The sequence below is a fragment of the Equus przewalskii genome, chromosome 9 (assembly GCF_037783145.1).
Source record: "Equus przewalskii isolate Varuska chromosome 9, EquPr2, whole genome shotgun sequence".
In the NCBI taxonomy this organism is placed as follows: Eukaryota; Metazoa; Chordata; class Mammalia; order Perissodactyla; family Equidae; genus Equus; species Equus przewalskii.
This window is the reverse complement of record NC_091839.1, coordinates 23,989,140-24,009,293: the sequence shown is the minus strand read 5'-3', so window position 1 is coordinate 24,009,293 and position 20,154 is coordinate 23,989,140. Positions and strand designations below refer to the sequence as shown.

At 60.7% G+C, this 20,154-nt stretch overlaps 4 protein-coding genes across 8 annotated transcripts; 2 read left to right on the top strand and 2 right to left on the bottom strand.

The window, feature by feature from the left end:
• Positions 1–1,617: 1,617 nt before the first annotated feature.
• Positions 1,618–5,581, bottom strand: RPL28 (ribosomal protein L28). Of its 3 annotated transcripts, none has more exons than XM_008538030.2 (5): positions 4,259–5,581; positions 3,814–3,902; positions 3,597–3,720; positions 1,973–2,091; positions 1,618–1,753 (listed from the first exon to the last, which is right to left on the bottom strand). In XM_008538030.2, exons 1-5 carry the CDS (start codon positions 4,332–4,334, stop codon positions 1,664–1,666), a joined length of 498 nt encoding a protein of 165 aa, XP_008536252.1. In that variant the 5' UTR covers positions 4,335–5,581; the 3' UTR covers positions 1,618–1,663. The 3 variants fall into 3 exon arrangements, with proteins under 3 accessions (XP_008536252.1, XP_070489551.1, XP_070489552.1); XM_070633450.1 differs by having other exon boundaries at positions 4,040–4,288; XM_070633451.1 differs by having other exon boundaries at positions 4,151–4,287.
• Positions 5,582–5,608: 27 nt separating this feature from the next.
• TMEM238 (transmembrane protein 238) lies at positions 5,609–9,273 on the top strand. Of its 2 annotated transcripts, XM_070633448.1 has the most exons (3): positions 5,609–6,125; positions 6,290–6,307; positions 8,713–9,273. In XM_070633448.1, the coding sequence occupies exons 1-3, from the start codon at positions 5,761–5,763 to the stop codon at positions 9,125–9,127; spliced, it is 798 nt and encodes a 265-aa protein (XP_070489549.1). In that variant the 5' UTR covers positions 5,609–5,760; the 3' UTR covers positions 9,128–9,273. The 2 variants fall into 2 exon arrangements, with proteins under 2 accessions (XP_070489549.1, XP_070489550.1); XM_070633449.1 differs by having other exon boundaries at positions 5,615–6,307; positions 8,713–8,838.
• A 551-nt stretch (positions 9,274–9,824) lies between these two features.
• Positions 9,825–11,106, bottom strand: TMEM190 (transmembrane protein 190). 2 transcript variants are annotated; one of them, XM_008538031.2, is made up of 5 exons: positions 10,947–11,106; positions 10,819–10,854; positions 10,366–10,491; positions 10,199–10,283; positions 9,825–10,107 (listed from the first exon to the last, which is right to left on the bottom strand). In XM_008538031.2, exons 1-5 carry the CDS (start codon positions 11,002–11,004, stop codon positions 9,867–9,869), a joined length of 546 nt encoding a protein of 181 aa, XP_008536253.1. In that variant the 5' UTR covers positions 11,005–11,106; the 3' UTR covers positions 9,825–9,866. The 2 variants fall into 2 exon arrangements, with proteins under 2 accessions (XP_008536253.1, XP_070489555.1); XM_070633454.1 differs by having other exon boundaries at positions 9,825–10,110; positions 10,202–10,283; positions 10,947–11,068.
• A 4,449-nt stretch (positions 11,107–15,555) lies between these two features.
• On the top strand, positions 15,556–19,890 carry IL11 (interleukin 11). The gene is made up of 5 exons (XM_070633447.1): positions 15,556–15,728; positions 16,896–17,068; positions 17,269–17,355; positions 17,479–17,640; positions 18,668–19,890. Exons 1-5 carry the CDS (start codon positions 15,722–15,724, stop codon positions 18,836–18,838), a joined length of 600 nt encoding a protein of 199 aa, XP_070489548.1. The 5' UTR covers positions 15,556–15,721; the 3' UTR covers positions 18,839–19,890.
• Positions 19,891–20,154: the final 264 nt, after the last annotated feature.

The following is a 20,154-nucleotide window of genomic DNA, read 5'->3' as shown; positions in this document are numbered from 1 at the left end:
CAGAGCTGTGTCCAGAACAGGAGGCAGCCTCAGGGGATGAGGAGAGGGCGGCAGAGGCAGAGTGGGCACAGAAGAGCCGGGCGGGGACTAGAGGAGCAGTTAGGCTCCGAAGAGCATGCAGGCAGTGAGCCTGGCCCGGGCGGCAAGTGAGGGGCGAGGCTGCAGGATGGGCTGTCCACACGCAGCACAGCAGGAGGCAGACAGCTGGCTGCCCACGTTCTTAGCTAATAGGCTGCTTAAGGATGCCAGCTGATGGAGGAAGCCTGGGGCCAGCCCTCCCTGCTGAGTGGCCTCTGTCCTCGAGGATGGGCAGTGCCCCACAGCGCTGTGAGGATTCACGAGCTGCATCGGTGCCCTGACCATCACCTATCTGCCTCCGATTTCAGACAGGGAGATGGGCGCTCTCGGTCAGAACCAATGGCCATGGCACGATGGGGCCCCGAGGGCTCTGTGCAGCCCTCCCCAAGTCCTAGAACACACTTCACTTCAATCCTGTGCGGTCCCTGCAGCGGCCCTGAGCTGCTGTCCCAGGACCCACAGCAAGGAGGGCCAGCTCGCTCCCTCAGAGCGCCCATCAGGAGTCAGGCTGTCCTACGAGAGCCACAGAGAGTAAATACTTTCATCTTTGCGGGCCACACTGCAAACAAGGCTGTAACAGAGGCACAGAACAGATAACATCATGGAAACAGGAGGGAGGCCAATTCGGCCCACAAGCCAGCGAGCCGGCCCTTCCTTGGTCTAGGGCCCCAGCCCTTAGGAGATTTACTCTAAAGGTTAAGGGATCAAGAATCATCACTTGGGGCCAGCTATACGAGGGGTTAAGTTCGTGCACTCCGCTTAGGCGGCCCAGGGTTTCAACCAGTTCAGATCCAGGGCACAGACATGGCACCGCTCATCAGGCCATGCTGAGCTGGCATCCCACATGCCACAACCAGAGACACTCACAACTAGAGTAAACAACTATGTACTGGGGGGCTTTGGGGAGAAGAAGGGGGAAAAAACCATTACTTATCTTTCTTAAAGCTTTGTCATGTGTTAGCAAAGCGTGGGATTCTGACAATTCCAAACTTAACTTGTTTAACCTGCACTTTTTTTTTTAAAGATTTTATTTTTCATTTTTCTCCCCAAAGCCCCCCAGTACGTAGTTGTTATTTTTAGTTGTGAGTCCTTCTAGTCGTGGTATGGGAGATGGCGCCTCAGCGTCGCCTGATGAGCAGTGCCATGCCCGCACCCAGGATACGAACCGGGGAACCTTGGACTGCCGAAACAGAGCACACGAACTTAACCACTCGGCCATGGGGCCGGCCCATAACCTGCACTTTATAATTTGTCATACTCAACAGTCACTTGTGAAGTGACTGTAAGAACGGACACTGAACCCGGGCCCTCTCTGAGAAGCAAGAGAAACACCGGACCAGGCCGCACACAAGAGTGGGGCTGAGCTCCCCCACCTGGCCCTGGTCCCTCCAGTCCCAAGACACTGCAAGCTGCGTGGTCCCAGTGGGTGATGAGCCACCTGGGGATAAGCTAACACTCCAGGGTTCTGGTGACACGGCCTAGGTCACACACAGCCAGAAACCTGGGGCCCACACAGAACGGAAGCTCAGGTGAAACGGCTGAACAAAGGCGACTGATGTCTTTATTGCTTTGAGGGTGGCAATGTTCAGGAACTCTTGGTGGGGCGGGTCCGCTTCCTCTTCACCATCACAGGCTTCTGGCTGCGCAGGATGGCGCTGGCTCTGCGGATGGCGGCCTGTGGAGCCAGGTGGGGACCATTTACCCACCTCATCAGCTGTGCGCCCCCAGCCTGCCTCCCAGGTGGGAAATGTCCCTTCTCCCACCTGAGCACCGGTCCAGCTCCGCCAGTCGGCAGAGGGCCCTCCCTCATAGCACTGGCCGGACTCCCCCACTCCCACCAGCTCCTAAGTACAGCCACCTGCGCCCGCGCGGGCCTGCCGCGGCCCCCACTCACCATGCGCAGATCGGGGCGGTACTTGTTCCTGCGGATCATGTGCCGGATGCTGCTGAGGGTGGCCCGGGCGTTCTTGTTGATGGTGGTCCGAACATAGGACGTGGCTGGCTTTCTCTGGCCTGGCAGGGAAGAGTGGCCGTAGGGGTCAGATGGTCTGGGTCTTCAGTGCACCTCCCAGCATGAGGACACAATCCCACCCCAGAACCTGAGGGCCTCGGCTGGGAGCCTGGGCAGGCAGGGTAGCCCCACAGCCAGCCCCATCTCCCCACGCATCCATTTACGGGACAGTCGGTGACCACCACATGCCAAGCCCTGCCACGAGCACTGTACAGGTGTCTCCTCCTCGCTGTGTCCCTCAGACACAGCATTCATCATCTTCACCTCACTTTACATGGATGGGAGCTGACTCCAGGGAGAGGAGAGAGCAGGGCAGGCCAACACTTGGCAGCGGGCTGGCTGGGTAGCGGATGCTTCTCAGACTGCAGCTCCAGCCTCCTCGCTGACCCACCCTCCCAGGCCCAAGCTACCCCCTCTGGTAGAAGAGTCTGAAATGCTGAACTCTAAGGCCTGGCCCGATGCTGGAGGACAAGCAGCCACAAGAGGGCCAGGAATGAGGGAGCGCCGGGGCAAGCACCTGCTCCTCACCTGTGCACAGGTGGAGTCTAGACTCACTGCCCCGGATTAAAAGCTAACAACCCTTTCCTAAGCCACAAAACTGCTGACCTCAGTCAGGATCTGAAGTCGGACGGAACTGATGGAGTCCCGGCTGGAGGCCTGCACTCCTGGCGGAAAGAGTTCCCCCCAAGAAGCCAAGGACTCCTCACCATAAGGGTGGTTTAATGTCACTCTCACCTGACTTGCTGACCTCCTCACGTCAGCCTGGTTCCTGACAGCACAGGAACGGCCAGCCGACAGAGAGAGGAAAGTCAAGTTTTCAGTACCCAACACACCAGAACAGGGTTCTCAGAAGTGTGGGAACCCGGGGCCAGCCCTGTGGCCAAGTGGTTAAGTTCGAGCGCTCGCTCTGCTGCAGGCGGCCCAGTGTTTCATCGGTTCGAGTCCTGGGCGCGGACATGGTGCCGCTCATCAAGCCACAACTAGAGAGACCCACAACTAAGAATGCACAACTATGTACCGAGGGGCTTTGGGGAGAAAAAGGAAAAAATAAAATTTTTCAAAAAAAACAAAACCCCAGCACAAAATAAAACTGGTGGAAGTGCGACAGCCCCAGCTCACCTGTCAGTAACCGTCCAGAGACCCCTGCATCTCCTGGGCCTCCCCTAAGAGGCTGAGAGTGCAGCCCATTGCGGGCGGGGGCGGGGGGTCCTCAGGCCCTCCTGAGTCCACACAAGCAGAACACGGAGTCAAACTGCTGTTTCTGACCCAGCCTATCACTTCCTTCAAAGGATGCTCACCTGTTTGCCTCAATTTTCCCACCTGCAGAGAAATGGAGACACTCTCCACCTGAACTGCTTCAAAGATTTCACCTGCAAGCACGATTTGACCGTGCAAACCCGAAATTTAATCCTTACAACCACCCAGTACAGTCGAGGTGCTAAAATTTCTCCACTGTGCTCATCCACAGACAAGAAAACAGGCTAAGCGAGCCAGAACAAACGCTCACCGGATCTCCGCTTCATCACCACCACGACCCCTTTGCCGTCGGCCGCGGGCTCCACACCCACAGTCTTGCGGTGAATCAGCCCGTTGTAGCGGAAGGAGTTGCGGGCCTTCAGGTTATTGGGCTCCTGGGAAGGAGGACGCAGAGAGGGCCGTGAGGGAGGGGACCCGGCGATAGTGAAGCTGCCTCCCTCCGCCCCGGCCGTCCGGGGCCCACTTACGGTGCTGTACGTCTGCTTGTTCCTCTTGATCAGGAAGCTGGAGCAGTTCCGCACGACCATCCATTGCAGATGCGCGGACATGGCGGCAACTGCGGAGAAAGGGGCGCGGGGAGGTGTCAAAGGGAGGAGCGGGCCGACGCCGGGCCACGGGGTCCCATCCGGAAAACAGAGGTAGGGGTGCAATGGGGACCTGATGGAAGGGGGCACCCCCAAAGGCAGACAGCACCTAGGAATTTGCCAGGCCAGGCTGAGCGACCTAAGGCGGAGGGGCTGAACTCGGGCGCCGAGACTAACTGGGGGGATGAAAGCGGAGCAGAGCGTGAGGAACCACAGCGACCTCGGGCGGCGGGGACGAAGGGCAGCCAAGGGCGCGAGGGGCGCAAGGAGAGAAGCCGGGCGGCCGGCGCAACTCGACCACGCGGGCGGACGCACGGCACCAGCTCACCTCCTCTCAGCGCGGCGGCCGGAGACGGAAAGAGACCGACGGGAGGCGGGGCGATGTCTTTAATACCGATACGCATTTCCGCTTCCTCTCTGGGCTCGCGCGTGCCAGGGCCTGTCCCCGCCTCCTCCCGCCCTCCTCCGAGGAGGCTCGGAGACCTTCGGCTATTTCCGCTAGCCCGTCGCACACCGCTCGGGGATCTTCGGAACTCTCCTGCGAGAGACCCGAGGGCATGTTCTCGGACGCGGAGCACCAAAGTTCTGAGGACCCTTCGTGTATTTTCAGAATCCCATGGCTGGGTTTCTGAGTGGGTCCCTCTCGACAGGCCCCAAGTCCCCTTCCTTAGCGGCCTCTCCCTAGTATTGTTTACCCAGAGCTTAGCACTGTGCACAGACTAGGCGCTCAATAAACATTTGTTTTATGAATGAACCTGTGAGTGCGTGAACTAGTTAAGCCTAACTCCGGTGTCTTCGGATGCTTCCGGTCTTCTTCGTAAACCCTCGGCTATTCCCGACGAAGGCACCGAGGCCCGCTCGGACATCTTCGGCACTCTCCGGAAACGCCCTTCAGCTCAGTGTCTGCCTTCCCCTATTGGCTCACGCCCGGTTCGGGTCTGTCCGTAAGCGCTCGGCCACGTTCGGAACCCTTCGGCTAATCCCGGCGGCCCTCTCTTACTTCTCTCTCCCCAGGGTCCTCTTAAAATAAACTCCTAAACTCTTCGGAGTCTGGAGAAAAGTTTCTCGGAACCTTCTCGCAGACTGCCAGCGTGGGTTTCCTGTCGGGCGAGTTGATGTTTAGAGGAAAGGAGATTTGCCTGGGGAAGCTCTTGGTTCCTTTAGGGGTTCCACACCTGTTGGTCCAGCTCCCATTGTTCCCCTGCAGTCCGCCCTGCGTCACGCCCATTAAACCTCCCGGAAGTTTATTTCCTGTTGTCGGGGTCACGTTAAGGGGCAGGAGCCTTGCCCGAGGGAGGTCTGTGGGCTCGGCCTCACCGGCACCGGGCCTGGGGCTGGGGGGACCTCAGGAGACCCCAGAGAACAAAAGGAATGGCCGCGCCTCTGCCGTCTCCACGAGTGCCCCTGGGCTTGCACTTAGGTCTGGAACCTCCCCGAGGGCAGGGGCCTTGTCTGGTCCCCGTCTGCGCCCGTGGGCTTCGCCGTGTCGGGTCCTGACAGTCCAGAGGCCCCGGCGGAAACCACGGAGCAAACGCGAGAGGCGCGGTTTGTCCGGTGCCCCCGCAGCGTCCCGAATCGGGGCCGTGTGCCGCTCCGCGCTCCCTGGGGCGCAGGGGCCCTAGGCCACCGCTGTCTGTGAGCCCGGCTGCCCCCAGCAGAGGGCTCCGAGGGCCGAGCCCTGCGCAGCACCCGGGCCAGGGCGCCCCGTCCGCGCCCAGCTCAGGTGACCGGGCGGGCGCCGGGCACACCTGGCGCCGTCCCCTGACCCCGCCCCGGTCGGGCCGCACCCCAGGACGCTCTCGGTGGGAGCCAGCGCGGCGCAGCAGGGCCATGGCGGCCGTGCCGGCGGTGTGCGCCGCGCAGGGGCCCCCGCCCAGCGCACCGTCCCCGCCGGCCGGCGCGCCCGTGCCCTCGTCCGGCCTGGGCCGCTGCCGGATGGCGCTGCTGCTGGCCGTGGCGCTGGACGTGGCGGGCATGGCGGCGCTGCTGACCGGCGTGTTCGCGCAGCTGCAGGTGCGCGGCCGCGACTTCGGCGACCTGCTCATCTACTCGGGCGCGCTGCTCGTCTTCCTGAGCCTGCTCGGCTGGATCCTCTGGTACACCGGCAACATCGAGATCTCGCGCCAGGAGCTCGAGCGCGACTACGGCCTGCGGCCCTCGGCGATCGCCCGCCTCGCGCGCAAGCTCTCCCGCCGCTGGTCGGCGCCCGCCGCCGCCGCCGCTGCCGGCCCGCGCGCCGCGCTCGGCTCCCGGGGAGCACGCCGCACCGCCCGCGCGCCCCCGCCGCCCGCCGCCGGCTCCCGCCGCGTGCGCCTGCAACTCGCCACGCTCGAGGCCGGGCCCGGGGCGGCGGGCGCGGGCAGCGACTGAGGCCGAGGTGAGGGGGCGGGGAAGCGGGGCGGGAGGCGGGGAGAGGTGGAGGGATCGAGGGAGAGACGGAGAGACGGGAGAGAGAGGGAGGGAAAGTGGGCGAGATGGAGAGACATCGAGGAGAGGAGGAAATGAATGGAGACAACGGAAAGATGGAGAGAGAGAGACAGAAATAGACAATGGGGAGAGAGAGACACAGGACGAGGTCAGGATTGGAAAGGAGAGAGAAGCAGAGAGTAGCAGAGTGCCAGAGGATGGGGACTCTGAGACAGCAGGCATGACTGCAGACTTGGGAGAGACCAGTGAGACCCTGCCCCCGAAGATGAAGGTGGAGTCACCATTGGCTCCTCGTAGCACGTGGGGATCCCTCCCTGCCTTTCAGCCTCAGGAGCACCAGGTCCCATTTAATCCTTTCAGTGTCACTGCGTCCCTGAGGTCACTACTCTTTCCATCCGCATTCTAGTGAAGGACACTGAGACCCAGAAAAGTGCCACCTCTTGCCTGACAGCACACAGCTGGGAGTCTCCTGACAAGTAGTCTAAAGAGAGGGGGAAGGAGGAGTGATGGCCACAGGGAGCCAGACGCAGGGAAGGCTGGGCGGCTCATTCCCTCCCCTTTCTGTCTCCTTTACCTTTTGTCCCCTTTCTAAACATGCACTCTCCAGCTTGCACTCCTCTGCCAGAGACCTTCTGTGGCTCTCTGTTGCCCTCTGGTTAAACCCAAGCTACTTACTGCGTGAGCCCCCCACGGTCCAGCCCCACATTTCCTGCCTTCTCTGCAGTCGTGATAACGTCCCTCAGTCCACAGACGGCCAGGGTCTCTCACACCAGTTGTGCATGCCCTTCCCTCCACCAGCAGTGCCCCTGCCATCTGTACTCCACACAGAAAACTTCCCATACGTCCTTTAAGATCCAATTCAATTTAACTGTCTTTCTCTGGGTTTTCACATTGTCCAAGTTACCTCCGCTATTATTGTATTACCTTGTGTTGTGTCTGTGTGTGCTGGTACTGTCTCTCCTGCCCAACAGGGAGCCCCTTGAGGGTCAGGCCTGGGTCTCTGGTGTCTTTGTTCTTAACATTGCCTGGCAAAGAGTGAACTCAGCAAATCGGGTTGATGATCGTGTAGGTGGTGGGTGGCTGGATGGGTGGACAGAAGGATGGATTGGTTGATGGATGGGTGGGGGGATGGATGAATTGTTGATGAATGATTGGATGGACTGGTGAAGGGAGAGGTGGATGGACTGAGTGAATGGGTGGGTGGATAGAGGAATGAATGGATGAATTGCTGGATGTGGTTCGACTGATGGATGGATGGGTGAGTGATGGATGGATGAGTTGGTTGATGGATATGTGGGTGGATGGATGATTTGGGCAGATGGGTGGGTAGATAGATGAGGGGATGGATGGATGGCTTGATTGATGAGTGGATGGATAGGTGGAACACTGAATGGATAGGTGACTGAATCAGTTTCTCAAATGGGAGTTCCATAAAAGACGTAAACCCTAATGTCGTAAGACATTCCCTATATGGGATGAATTAACTTTCCTCTTATGCATCCAGAACAATACTAGTTGTATACCTTTCTTTGTGAGAATTGAGAAAATAGTCCTTGCAGTCACCTGCTATGTTCTATGGGTTGGATGAGGAAACCAGTTTAAGAAATGATGAGCATATGCATATGAGGTATGCATAGGTGGAGCATGAGCTAACACAAAATTTGGCGGATAATGCAGAAATAGCCACTGTGATCAAAATTACCCCTGAAAATCCTTTACCTTACCCAAAAGTCTAACACAGGTGGGTGGACCTCCACTGCTGGAACCACCTGCCAGACACTGGCCAAGCTGACTTGAGTGTGGGCCCCTCCTAGAAGGAAAATGACCCTGTCTAAACCCAGGACACCTCCTCAGTGGGCAGGGTGAGGTGCCGCCAGCACATGAAGGATAGAGAAGTGGGATCCTCACAGAGGGACCCATAGGCCCTGGCTCCGGTCACTCCTCTCCCGCTTTGGGACCAGAATCAGTTGAGTAGCCAGACAGAGCCACCCTCATCCTTTCTTACTTCTCCCCTCTCTTTGTCTGCGTCTCCGCCTGTGGTCTCTCTCTCTGTCCCTGTCTCCCATGTCTCTTTTGGTCTCTGTGCCTTTGTATTTCTCTCTCTACATATCTCTCTGCCTTTCCCTGTCTCTCACCCCGACCTTGTACTCTGGATTCCAATGAGCTAAAGGTGGCATGGAGAGACGAAGGAGCAAGTGGGCCTGTGTGTACGTCAATGTTGCGGGGCGGGGGGAGGGGGCCGAAGCAGGAAAGGGCTCCCTCCCTCCGCATCCCAGGCCGCTGGGTGATGGGCCCAGGACACAGGGATACAGGGAGGGGTCAGAGCAGCCACTAACTCCGCCATCCCTCCTGCAGAGGAACCTGTGGCCCCACCTGTCAGGACCGGACTGAGATGTGCAGCTGCCCTCAGCATCACCTGGCCGCCAGGATGCCTACCTGCCCTCCCTCTCTCCTGCCCTGGATAAATGGCTCTGCCCCTCACGCAGCATGTCTCTTTGGGAGGGGGATGGCACTGGGGCTGGGGGTGAGAGGTTGCTTGCTGCTTTCCAGGGCTAGGGGCCTGAGTTGCCTAGGCCACACCCACAAAGCGGCTGCTCATGCCCTTGGGGACATAGGAGTCCAGCTTTATGTTGGCCCCTCACAGAGGGGGACGGGAGGTGGGGGTCAAGGATCTGGAGCCCAGACCCACCCCCTCAGTCCAGACCTCCCTTGGCCCAGGCTCCTCTGTTGGTTTGAGGCCCTCCAAGAAGCAGGCGTAGGGACAAATTAGACTTGCAAGATATTTATTGGGAGAGATCTTATGGAGGGTAGGGTGGTATGGGTCTGACACCTGAGAAAGGAGAGAGGGGAGGAAGGAGGGTTGTGCAGGACACGTCTTGAACTGTAACACACTTCCAAGAAAATTTCTGCCCGGCCGCTGGGGAGTCTGAGCTAAAGTCGTCCGCTGGGGGAGTCCCACATTCCGCAAGGACCCCAGCCCCGCTCAGACATTGGTGGGAAGTGCGGCAAACGCTGGCAGAGGGGGCTGGGATCCCAAGGGCAGGCAGCAGAGGCTGTGAGCCACGGGTGCTTCTGCAGAAGAGGAGCTGAGGGGCACATTCCCGTGGCTGTGGCATGTCCCCCCTCAGCCCAGTAAGGTACCCCTAGCCCGGCTGCCCTCTCAGACCCCTTAGCCCAGGCCACCCCCTATTTACCCCTACCTGCCTCAGTCCACACTCACCATGGTCACAGGCCAAGACCCGCGCTCAGCCCAGGACTCCTCAGCTCAGATCCTCGAAGCTTACCCTAGACTCCTCTCACTCTAGGCCCCCCCTCAGCTCACACCCTCCATGATCACAGCCCAGCTCCCCCGACTCAGCCCGGGCTCCCTCCCCAAACACACACACCCACACTCACACACATACTCCCTGCCCGGGGTCCTCATACCCACCTTGTTCCCATGGCCCTCAGAAAAGAAATCACACATCTATATGCTATATCTGTATTGAGGGGTCCCCCCGGGGGCACCCCTAATCTTCCTCATCCGCCCCTTCTGTTTCTTCGCCCCCTTCCGTCCCTTCCCCTTCGGTGGCCCCCGAGGCTTCCAAGCCCCCCTCCGTCGGCAGGGAGGGCTGCATGCTGCCGATGGACGCCGTCTTTTTCTCGCTCAGAGTCCCCCGGTCCTTGGATAACAGGGAGACAGTCCTCGACAGTTTGCATTTGCCCTGCAAGAACCCTGGAAGGTGCAGCATATCCCGGCGCCTGGCCCACCTGGTGGGGAGGGGACACGCTCAGACCTGCCCATCCATCCGCCTGCTCCTCTCAGGGCCTGGGAGCCCACCCGAGCCCCGACCCCACTTGCCAGAACAGGCAGATGCTGCAGATCAGGAAGAGGAGGCCTCCGCACGTCCAGCCCAGCGCCCACATGTGTCTCCTCCGCATAGTTTCTGAACCAAGGAGGGAGGTATGAGACCCAGGAGTGCCAGCCACCAGCCCCAGCCCCAGGGACCCCAGCTTCCGGGCACTCACCATCTGGCCGCTGGTGGTAGCAGACCCCGTCGCGGTAGCAGCATCGCAGACGCAGACAGAGATTGGGATTCTCGATGGCCGCCTGACCCCCACAGCTCTCCCGGTCCCACACGTCTCCCTCACAGCCTGGGGACAGATCAGAAGTGGTGGCTTCGTCACAGAGCCTGGCTCTGCAGGCATCAGAACACAGGGGTCCCAAGGCCAGGCTCTGGGGCTGCCTGCCTAGTGCTTACTCTGTACAGACCCAGGAGTCCAGGCCCCCAGCCCCTCCTCCCTCAGACCCAGGGGTCTAGGCCCCCAGCCCCTCCTCCCTCAGACCCAGGGGTCCAGACCTCCAGCCCCTTTTCCCTCAGACCCAAGAGTCCAGACCCCCAGCCCCTCCTCCTTTTAGACCCAAGAGTCTAGGCTGGGCTCCCTGCCCCTGTGGGACCCAAGATTTCATCCACTGCTCACTCCATGGATAGAAAAATCCCTGGATTCCATTTCCATCTGTGAAAGAAAAGAGATGGTGTCGGAGGTGCTGTATGGAGGCTGAGGAGGCCCCCCTCTCAGCTCTCTGCCCCTTATGTCGGCCACCTCACCTACTGAGCCCTGCATCAGCAGGAAGAGGCTCAAAGCTGGGATCCCAGAACCCACCATGTTGCCTCCCCAGACCCTCAGGGCCTCTGTGGGGAGAGACCTTGAAGGCCATCACCCCAGCAACTGGCTTGGCCCCGCCCGCCCCCCAGCCCCCAGGATTCTAAGTTCTGTTGCTAGGGAGCCCCCTTAGCAATGGGGAAGAAGGAAGAAGGGGTCACACTGGCCTGGGTGCTAGGGAGTTGCTTCCTTAGCAACCAGGTGGAAGGGGCCTGGGGTGGAGGTGGGGGTCTGGGCATTAAGAGAGCCACCTTAGCAACCTGGGAGGAAAGCTGGCAGGGGACTATGACATCTCCTTCATACCAACCGGGGGACCCTGAGAGGTGGGGATCCCAGAGACCTTGTCAGGGAATCCCTGTTTAGTAACTTGATGCCTACGAGGCAGCGCCAGGTGGCCCAAAGGCTCCTAAGACCTGGTTGTCACGGGGTCTTCCCCCTAGCAACCAGGGGCCAATGGGCCTGAGGCTCAGAAGGCCTCACTGAGTCCCATTGTTAGGGAGGCCCCCCAGCAACCAGGGGACCTAGCAGGGCAACAAGAAAATGGAGGTCGGGCTCCAGGCCAGAGCACCTGCTGGAGAGTCCCCTGGTCCCGATGCACCCCAGGCCTCACCAGGGGGCGTGTGTAACCTGAGCAGCTTGGCAGTACCAGGCCTCAGGGATCCGAAGGCCTCGGGGTGGGGAGCTGCCTGGCGTGGAGAGGGTGACTCATGGGCACGGAGGCCCCTCTCCTACCTAGGCCTCAGTTTCAACACCCACAACTGGGGAAAGGGGTCCAACTGGAGGTCCTCAAGCTTCTGGTTTGGTCCCCCAAGAGTGGGAGAGGAGGCCGACTGGGGGGCTGGGTTGGGACTGCGATGCCTAGCAGCACAGTGAGGAGGAGGCTCAACCCTCCTGGGGCAGTGCGGCTTTGCGTCCAGACTCCTGAGTCTGAGGGAAATGGAGGCTGGGGCTCCGGAGCCCCTGGGTCTGAGGGAGGAGGGGCTGGGGGCCTGGACTCCTGGGTCTGAGGGAGGAGGGGCTGGGACCTGGACTCCTGGGTCTGAGGGAGGAGGGGCTGGGGGCCTGGACTCCTGGGTCTGAGGGAGGAGGGGCTGGGGGCCTGGACCCCTAGGTCTGAGGGAGGGGGGACTGGGGACCTAGACCCCTGGGTCTGAGGGAGGAGGGGTCTGGGGTCTGGACCCCGGGGTCGGAGGGAGGAGAGGCTAGGGGCCTGGACTCCCGAGCAGCAGCAGGGGACCAGGCCTGGGGGCAACTGTCCAGGAGTCCAGACCCCATTTCTCGGTAAGCCCCGTGAGGCTGACTCCCGTCTTGCCCATCTCCTGTAAACATCCTGGTGGGAGCTGAGTGGGCCCTGGGCTGCCTCCGTCAGAGATGACATAGGTCAGAGGGGGCTCGGCAGGGGGCCGGGGGTGGGGGTCAGAGGGGTTGTGGGGCTGAGGCTGGGCAGCTGCTGACCGTTTCCTGTGTCAACATCATCTGGACCCACTTCCCAATTCCCGGGATTCCTCAGGGATCAAGGAGGGGGTGGGGGGGCGGGGCCACTGGGCCCTGGACCGCGGCTTGGGACTGGGGGGGCAGCCGTCACGGCCCTCACCGCTAATGACAGGTTTGGGCTGCCTCTGCGGCCCGCCTGCCCCGTCACCCCTCAGAGGCCAGACAGGACCCCCCAGGGACAGACAGACGGACACACACAGCCTTGGACCTGCTGACCTCACACCCAGCCAGCCCCACCTCACCCAGGGGCCAGCACATGAGCAAGGACCCCCCGGGCTCCCCCTGGTATCCCAGTGGCATCTCCCCGCTGCCGGCCGTCTCTGACCACCATTCAGAGCCTCCAGCACCCCATCTCCCCCAGTCTTCATCTCTGAGCCTCTGAGCTTGTCTCTTTGTGTCTCTGTAGATCCCTTTTCTGTTGTTTGCATCTCTGGTTTTTTCTCACTCTGGGTCCCTGCTCCTGTCTCCATTTCTGTTTGTTGCTTTCACCTTCTATCATTGTTTGTAATTCCCTACCTTGTTTCTCTCAGTCTCTTTACCCATGTCGCTCTCTCTCCTTCCTGCCCTCCTTTCCACAGAAGTAGCCCAAGTGTCCTCACCCAGGGAAGACCCAGGAGTCCTGAGCAATCCCCCACCTTCCTGTCCTGCACCCACCCTGTTTCCCTCAGCCTCCTCCAGCCACACTGGGGGAAGATGACCCCACAGCCCCAGGGAGAGGGCTGAGGGGGCTGGCACCAGCTAGGGCCCACTGACCTGTTTCCAGACTCCTGACCTTCCCCACACAGAGTACTCCCTAAATTGCAGAATGGCAACACATTTTTCTCCATCTTTCTGGAAACTAGGGTTTAGAGACTGAGCCCCTAACACCTAGGTCTGAGGAAGGAAGGGCTGGGAGTCTGGATTCTTAGGTTTGAGGGAGGAGGGGCTGGGGTCTGGACCCCTGGGTCTGAGGGAGGAGGGGCTGGAGCTGCCCCCCCCCGACACCCATAGGTGGAAGGGGCTGCCATTACGGGATCCCTATTGTTGCTCTGAGGCTGGCCCCAGGCCCAGTCCCTATCCCCTCGGGCCAGTCCATCCCCCAGGCTGGTGGCCTGAGTCACCTTGGCTGGCCCCGCCGGTCTGGGGGGGGGCTACGTCAGTTCTCCCCTCACTGACGCAGCCTCAGGCCCCCCACACTGACTCAGCCGGAAACAGGCCCCCTGAGGGGCGGAGACCCAGTGGTCAGAGGCCTGGGTCCCAGCGGGAGCAGGGGCTGTGGAGGCCCCTGGGGGGCCCTGGAAGGGGTGGCCATGACAGACCAAGAAAGAGAGAAAGCTCTTACCTGAGGCGATGAGGTCATGTCCCACCATGGGGGGGCTGTGACCTCACCTCCCTGGGGACCTGAGCAGTCGCCCCCCAGTGGTGGGTTGGTGGGGGATGGGAGGGGAACAACTCCATTCACCATTTATCCCCAGAGCCCTCTGCCAGCTCAGCACAGTCTGGGGGGCCAGGAGGGGTCTTCAGGGAGATTTTTGGAAGTCCTTGTCACGTTTTGTCTTCGTACTCCCATCTGTCTCTTTCTGCCACCTGTATCTTGGAGGGAGCTCCTGGGAATTGGGCTCATATCGGTCCCTCCCTGGCTCTGCAGTGCATCCCAGGGCCATCTCTGTCCCATATACCTGGCGCTCACCGTCTGCGTGCCTGTGTGGACATCTCTGGCCCCCTGAATCTGCATCTCCCTCTCCTGCTGCCAGCCTCTGGTGGCTCCATCTCTGTGCACAGTGTCCTCCCTGCCTGGTCCCCATGTCCAGCTCTGTGGCTGAGCCACTCTCTCCTGTTCCCACCACCCTCACTCTCCATCTCACCCGCTCACCATCTCCACCTCTCCCAGTGGCTACCACGTTTTCTCTTTCTGGGCTTGTTAATAAAAATCAACAGCAAGAATAGCAATGGCTCATATTTATTGGGAGCTGACTGTGTGCTTTACACTTTATCCTCACCAAGGCATTTGGGGGGTGGGGTGGGTACTCGATTGTCCCCACTCCTCCGACGAGGAAACTGAGGCACAGAAGGGTGAAGCCATGTGCCTGAGTGCCCACTTCTGCTGGGTGTCTTGACACCTCTCTCTCCTGGTCTCTTGTCTCTGTCTCTGGTTCTCTCTCACCTTCACAGCTCTACCTGTCTCCTGGAGAAAGGCTCTCCCTCCCTTTGTACCCATTGCTGACTCCCCGACATCTCAGCATTTCCATCTCTGAGTATCTGTCTCCTCGTCTCTGTCTCTTGGGGCGTCTCCATCTTTGTCGCCCTGCCTTGGTGTCTCTGTTCTCTCTGTGCATTTCTTCTGTCACCTTCCTGCCACTCCTCTAAGACTGCGTGTCTTTGTCCCTTTTCCTCTTGGGGTCTCTCTGGGTCTCTCCAAATCTCTCTCCTGCTGTCTTCATCTTGCTCTCTGATCTCTGACTCCCGGAACCTCTCCTGTCTGTCTCCTTGTCCTTTCCACTCCTGCAATGTATCTCCTTGGCTGTCTCCATCTCTCGGTGTATCTCTGGCCATCTCTGCATCTCAGACTTTCCATCTCTGCCCCAGTGTGCCCATCTGTCCAAGTGTCTCTGTCTCCTTGCCTGGGTCTCAGTCTCTCCATCTCTCTTTCCGTCTCTCTCTCTGTCCCTTGGAGACTCTCCCCCTGGAGCCACCTCTCGCCATGTCCCTCTCCCCCTCCCTCCCCACCACTCTGCCTCGCCTGGTCCAGCCGGACCCCCACCCTCAGCCTAGCCGGGCCCCATCTCTTGAGCCATGTGTGTCTGCCCAGCGGCCGCCGAGGAGGTGGAGGGAGGGGACGCCAATGACCTCACCCTTGCCTCTCCTGCCTCTCCGACCACCCCCCCTTTCCCTTTTCAAGTTTTCCAACTTTTCCTTCTGTGCCCTCCTCCGAGCAAGGCGGCGGGAGCCGTGCGCGGCAGCCGGCCCCGTCTGAATGGAAAAGGCAGGCAGGGAGGGTGAGTCAGGATGTGTCAGGCCGCCCTCCCCTGCCGCCTGCCCCCCGCCCGCCCGCCTCGGCCCCCTATATAACCCCCCAGGCGTACACACTCCCTCACTGCCGCGGCCCTCGCTGCTCACACGCACATGCCTCCCCTCCCCAGGCCGAGGCCCAGCTGACCCCCGGGGCTCCCCTGGCAGCGGACAGGGAAGGGTTAAAGGTCCCCAGCTCCCTGCCCCCTGCCCTGGGGAACCCCTGCCCTGTGGGGACATGAACAGTAAGTTGGTTCAAGTTCCTCGTGGCGGGGAACGGGGAGGGAGGAGGGAGGGACCGTCGGCGGGGAGGGTAGGAGCCGACAGACACAGCGGAATGGGACAGAGAGAGAGAGAGGAGAGAGAGAGCGCGCTGGGGAGCCCGATGCGGAGGAAAGAAGAGCGAGAGACGGCAGGAGGCCCAGAGAAGACACGGCAGAGAGAGGGAAGAAAGGACGAATCAGAAAGGCGGAGACACCACAGGGCAGCGCGAGGATGAGAGAACGGGAGACTCACAGAGACAGAGAGACAAATGCGGGGAGGTGACCCCAAAGGGCCTGGAACCCTCAGGGAGTCAGCGGGGACCGAGAGACGCAGGCACCCAGGGACCCGACAGAAAGGCTCCGGGGGGGAAACTGAGGCAGAGAGCCCAAAGAGGTGAGAGCAAGCCTGGAACACTGACCCCAGCCAGGGGGAGGAGCGAAAGAGAGACAGGGGTGCAGACAGACACCGGAGAGCCAGACAGATGCGGACGGACGGACGGACAGACAGCGGCCGGGGAGGGGCCCAGGGGGCGGGCTGGGGGTGTGATGCTGGAGCGAGGCGGCCCGGGGGGCGCTGATTGGCTGGTGGGCGGGGTGGGCGGGGCAGCGGGGGATGGGCTGCGAGGAGGGAGCCGGCCGGAGCCCCAGGGTGGAGTGCCGCCGCCTGCTCCCGCTCTCCCAGCCGCGCCCCCGGCGGCGCCCGCGTCCCAGCCTCCCTCCGCCCAGGTGTGCTCCGGCGGATCCCCGGCAATGCAGCCCGGCCCTGGGCGGTGCACTCCGTAGGGGTTCCCCAGGGAGGGCTCGGGGCCTCCGGGTCACGGTCCGGCTCTCCTTCTCCTCCTCTCAGTCCGGCTGGGGCTCCCGGGGCCCGGGAGGGGGCAGGTTCTGGCCTGTGCCTCCCCCTCATGCCCCGCCCCGGGGCCCAGATTCCGGCGTCCGGGGGCGGACGGGAGACGCCCGGCCCGTCTACCCGCCCCGGGCCGCGTCTGCTCCGACGGGCGGGGCAGCCGGAGCCGGAGAGGGAGAGGGAATCCCGCCCGGCTCTGCGACCTGCCCTGGGCGCTCCACCCTGGGACTCAGGACCCCCAGGCCCCTCCTCCCTCAGACCCACTAGCCGGGCCTGAGCCCTCTGCCTTCTCCCGCCCCCAGGTGTTTGCTGCCTGTTCCTGGTCGTGCTGAGCCTGTGGCCAGATAGGACTGCCGCCCCAGGGCCACCTCCTGGCCCCCCGAGGGCCTCCCCAGCCCCTCGGGCTGAGCTGGACAGCGCCGTCCTCCTGACGCGCTCCCTCCTGGGGGACACTCGGCAGCTGGCCGCACAGCTGGTAGGAGAGGCTGGAGGGGATGGGCTGGGTCCAGGATGGAGAGTGACAGCTTGTGTGTGGGGGGGATCTGCAGTTAAGCCACCAGGAGGGCTTCTGGGCTACCACCGTGGCAGAGATGGGGGAGGGAGGAGTTTGGGCCCCTCGTGAGGATGGAGGGACCCCTGGAGCTGGGCAGCCCCTTACAGCTTCTTTCCCCACAGAGGGACAAATTCCCAGCCGACGGAGACCACAACCTGGACTCCCTCCCAACCTTGGCCATGAGTGCGGGGGCACTGGGAGCCCTGCAGGTAAGGGAGGGGGAGAGGGATGGGGCGAAGGAAGGAGCTGGGCAGTGGAGGGGGCGCGGGGGACTGGGAGCCAGAGCGGGCGTGTGCCAGGCACTCCCTGACGCCCCCATGCCGTGTCCCCAGCTCCCGGGCGTGCTGACACGGCTGCGCGCAGACCTGTTCTCCTACTTGCGGCACCTGCAGTGGCTGCGCCGGGCAGGCGGCCCTTCCCTGCGGACCCTGGAGCCAGAGCTGGGGGCCCTGCAGGCCCGGCTGGACCGCCTGCTACGCCGGCTGCAGCTCCTGGTACGATGCCCCGGCTCCAAAACCTGACACCCCAGACTTGAAACCTGAGACCCCAGGACCCCAGACCCTGGGCCGGCTCTGAGACCCCATGATCTCATGACCCTGAGAGATTCCCACTCTGAAGCCCTAAGACTTGAGAGTCCAAACCCTCACCCCCAGACTTGGAGATCCTGGCCCCAAGACATGGGGATTCCGGATCCCATGCCCTAAGAAACACTGATCCTCCAGTCTCCGAACCCCCAGCCCTGGCCCTGAGATCCTAACACCTCTCGGCTCCAGACTAAGATGCCAGACTCTGACCCAAAGGCAGACCTTGGCTCTGCACACCCCAGGCCACAAGAACCTGACCCTGAGATCTCAAATGAGAAGACCCCAGACCCTGAGCCCTGAGTCCCCAAGACCTCAGACCCCAGCGGTGAGCCCTTAAGACCCCAAGACCCTGACTTCCAAAACCCTCAACCCAAGACCCTGAGACTTGACTTCAGACCGCAGTTCCGGGGCCTGACGCCAGAGACCTTGGACCTCAAATTCCACCTCCCAGCTCTGATACCCCAGACTTGAGACCCCAGCCCTCAACCATGAGTCCTTGAGCTTGATCCCGGAGACCCCACATCTAAGATCCTGGGCCTGACCCCAGAATTGAGTGCATAGATCCCAGACCCTGAACTCTGTCCCTAAAACCCCAGCTCCGAGATTCCAGGTCTGACATGGTGGAGACTCCCCAGCCGGCACCCTCACCTGGCGTCAGGACCCCAGCCCTGGCTCTGAGGACCTCTCCCAAAGCCCCTGAACTTGGCACTGGAAGTCTTGCCTCAAAAACCCACCTTTTGGCTCCAGCCTCAATTTTCTGAACCCAGCATCCTGAAGAACTCCCTACCCAGACACCCCACCACACAGGCCATTGACACTCTGGAAATATGCAGCCCGGACCCCTTAGTTCAGTAGAGGCTGGTCCAGACACCCCTTCTCTGGACCCCCACTGCACCCCTGGCCTGTTGCTAACCAACCCTCTGTCCTCTCCTGACAGATGTCCCGCCTGGCCCTGCCCCAGGCACCCCCAGAGCCACCGGCTCCCCCTCTGGCGCCCCCATCCTCAGCCTGGGGAGGCATCCGGGCAGCCCACGCCATTCTCGGGGGACTGCACCTGACGCTCGACTGGGCAGTGAGGGGCTTGCTGCTGCTGAAGACTCGGCTGTGACCTGCCACCCAGAGCCACCAGCATCCTTTGACGCCAGATCTTATTTATTTATTTATTTCAGGACTGGGGGCATGGCAGCCAGAGGATCCCCCCCATTACCTCCCCCTAGTTAGAGATGGTTCAGGAGACCTGGGCAGGGAGGGGGGGCATCTGTGCCTTATTTATACTTATTTATTTAAGAGGGTGGGTGGGAAGCAGGTGGATTCAGGGGTCCCCAAGGATGAGGGAACTGAGGTCCTGGGTTCTTGGGTCTCTAAGAAGTCTGGCCACCGTGTCTCCCTGGCGCCCACCCCTCTTGGCCTGGGCAGGAGCATATATTATTTATTAAACAATTACTTTTCGTGTTGGGGTGGGGAGGGAGGGGAAAAGGAGGCCTGGGTTTTGGTACAAAAATGTGAGAAACCCTTGTGAGACGGAGAAGAAGGAATTAAATTTGTCATACATATCCACTTCGAGGTGATTTCTCTGAGGGCTGGGGACTGGAGGCTGGGGTTCCTAGGGCAGGGGGACATAGAGGCCCTGAGTGGGCACGGCAGTTCTCCCAGCGACCGTGGGCTCTGAGGGGCAGGGTCTCAGCCTCACCTGCTGCCCAGCACCTCATAGGCATTCAATAAATACTGAATGGAAGGTTCCAGAAGGTCACCCTGTGACCGACAGTCGTCATACAGGACAAAGCTGCAAGCTCAAGATTGTTCATTATGGCAGTGTTCACAACAGCAGATCGGAAACCAGCTAGATGTCCAACGGTGGGGGATGGTTAAATAAATTACAGCGCCTCCGTGTGCTGGAATACCAGCGCTACAAACCACCGCGAGATCCCCATTTTGTGTTTCTCTGTCTCTGTCTGTCTGTCTCTCTCTATGTGGATTTTTAAAACCTTCTAGAAGGAAATACACCAAAATGTTGACAATGGCCACCTCAGGGTGGAAGACAGGAGGTGGGATTGTGGGTGATTTTATTATTGGTGTTTGTCTGTATTTTCCAGAATTTCTACAGAGACCCTGTATTTTACATGACACATATTAAAAAAACAATAAACACTATTTTTAGAATGACAGAATACCAGCTGCCTGCCCCCCCTCCCAAAAGCAGCCCTCAGAAGGGGACAAGAATGACCGTTCATTGAGCACCTCCTCTGGGCTGTGCCCTAAGTGTGGAGTTTTCCTTACATTGCCCTCTGGATCCTCTGATACGCCTCACTTTACAGGTGAGGGAAACTGAGGCTGGGGGGGTGCCTGTTGTTCAAGGTCCCACATCTAGGGAGAAACAGAACTGGGATTCTGCCAAAGGTTTGGCTCATTCCAAAGCGCGTCTCT

Excerpts from the sequence above, each read along its gene's own strand:
- IL11 (XM_070633447.1), top strand. Across the intron at positions 17,356-17,478 it reads GGGCACTGGGAGCCCTGCAG|CTCCCGGGCGTGCTGACACG; the intron begins GTAAGGGAGGGG and ends CCGTGTCCCCAG. Across the intron at positions 17,641-18,667 it reads TACGCCGGCTGCAGCTCCTG|ATGTCCCGCCTGGCCCTGCC; the intron begins GTACGATGCCCC and ends CTCTCCTGACAG.
- TMEM238 (XM_070633448.1), top strand. The coding sequence starts at position 5,761 with ATGGCGGCCGTGCCGGCGGTGTGCGCCGCGCAGGGGCCCCCGCCCAGC.
- TMEM190 (XM_008538031.2), bottom strand. The coding sequence starts at position 11,004 with ATGGTGGGTTCTGGGATCCCAGCTTTGAGCCTCTTCCTGCTGATGCAG. Across the intron at positions 10,492-10,818 it reads GGGATTTTTCTATCCATGGA|GCTGTGAGGGAGACGTGTGG; the intron begins GTGAGCAGTGGA and ends ATCTGTCCCCAG. Across the intron at positions 10,108-10,198 it reads TGCAGCATCTGCCTGTTCTG|GTGGGCCAGGCGCCGGGATA; the intron begins GCAAGTGGGGTC and ends CCTCCCCACCAG.
- RPL28 (XM_008538030.2), bottom strand. The coding sequence starts at position 4,334 with ATGCGTATCGGTATTAAAGACATCGCCCCGCCTCCCGTCGGTCTCTTT. Across the intron at positions 3,903-4,258 it reads GGCCGCCGCGCTGAGAGGAG|TTGCCGCCATGTCCGCGCAT; the intron begins GTGAGCTGGTGC and ends CTTTCTCCGCAG. Across the intron at positions 2,092-3,596 it reads GGTGATGAAGCGGAGATCCG|GCCAGAGAAAGCCAGCCACG; the intron begins GTGAGCGTTTGT and ends CTTCCCTGCCAG.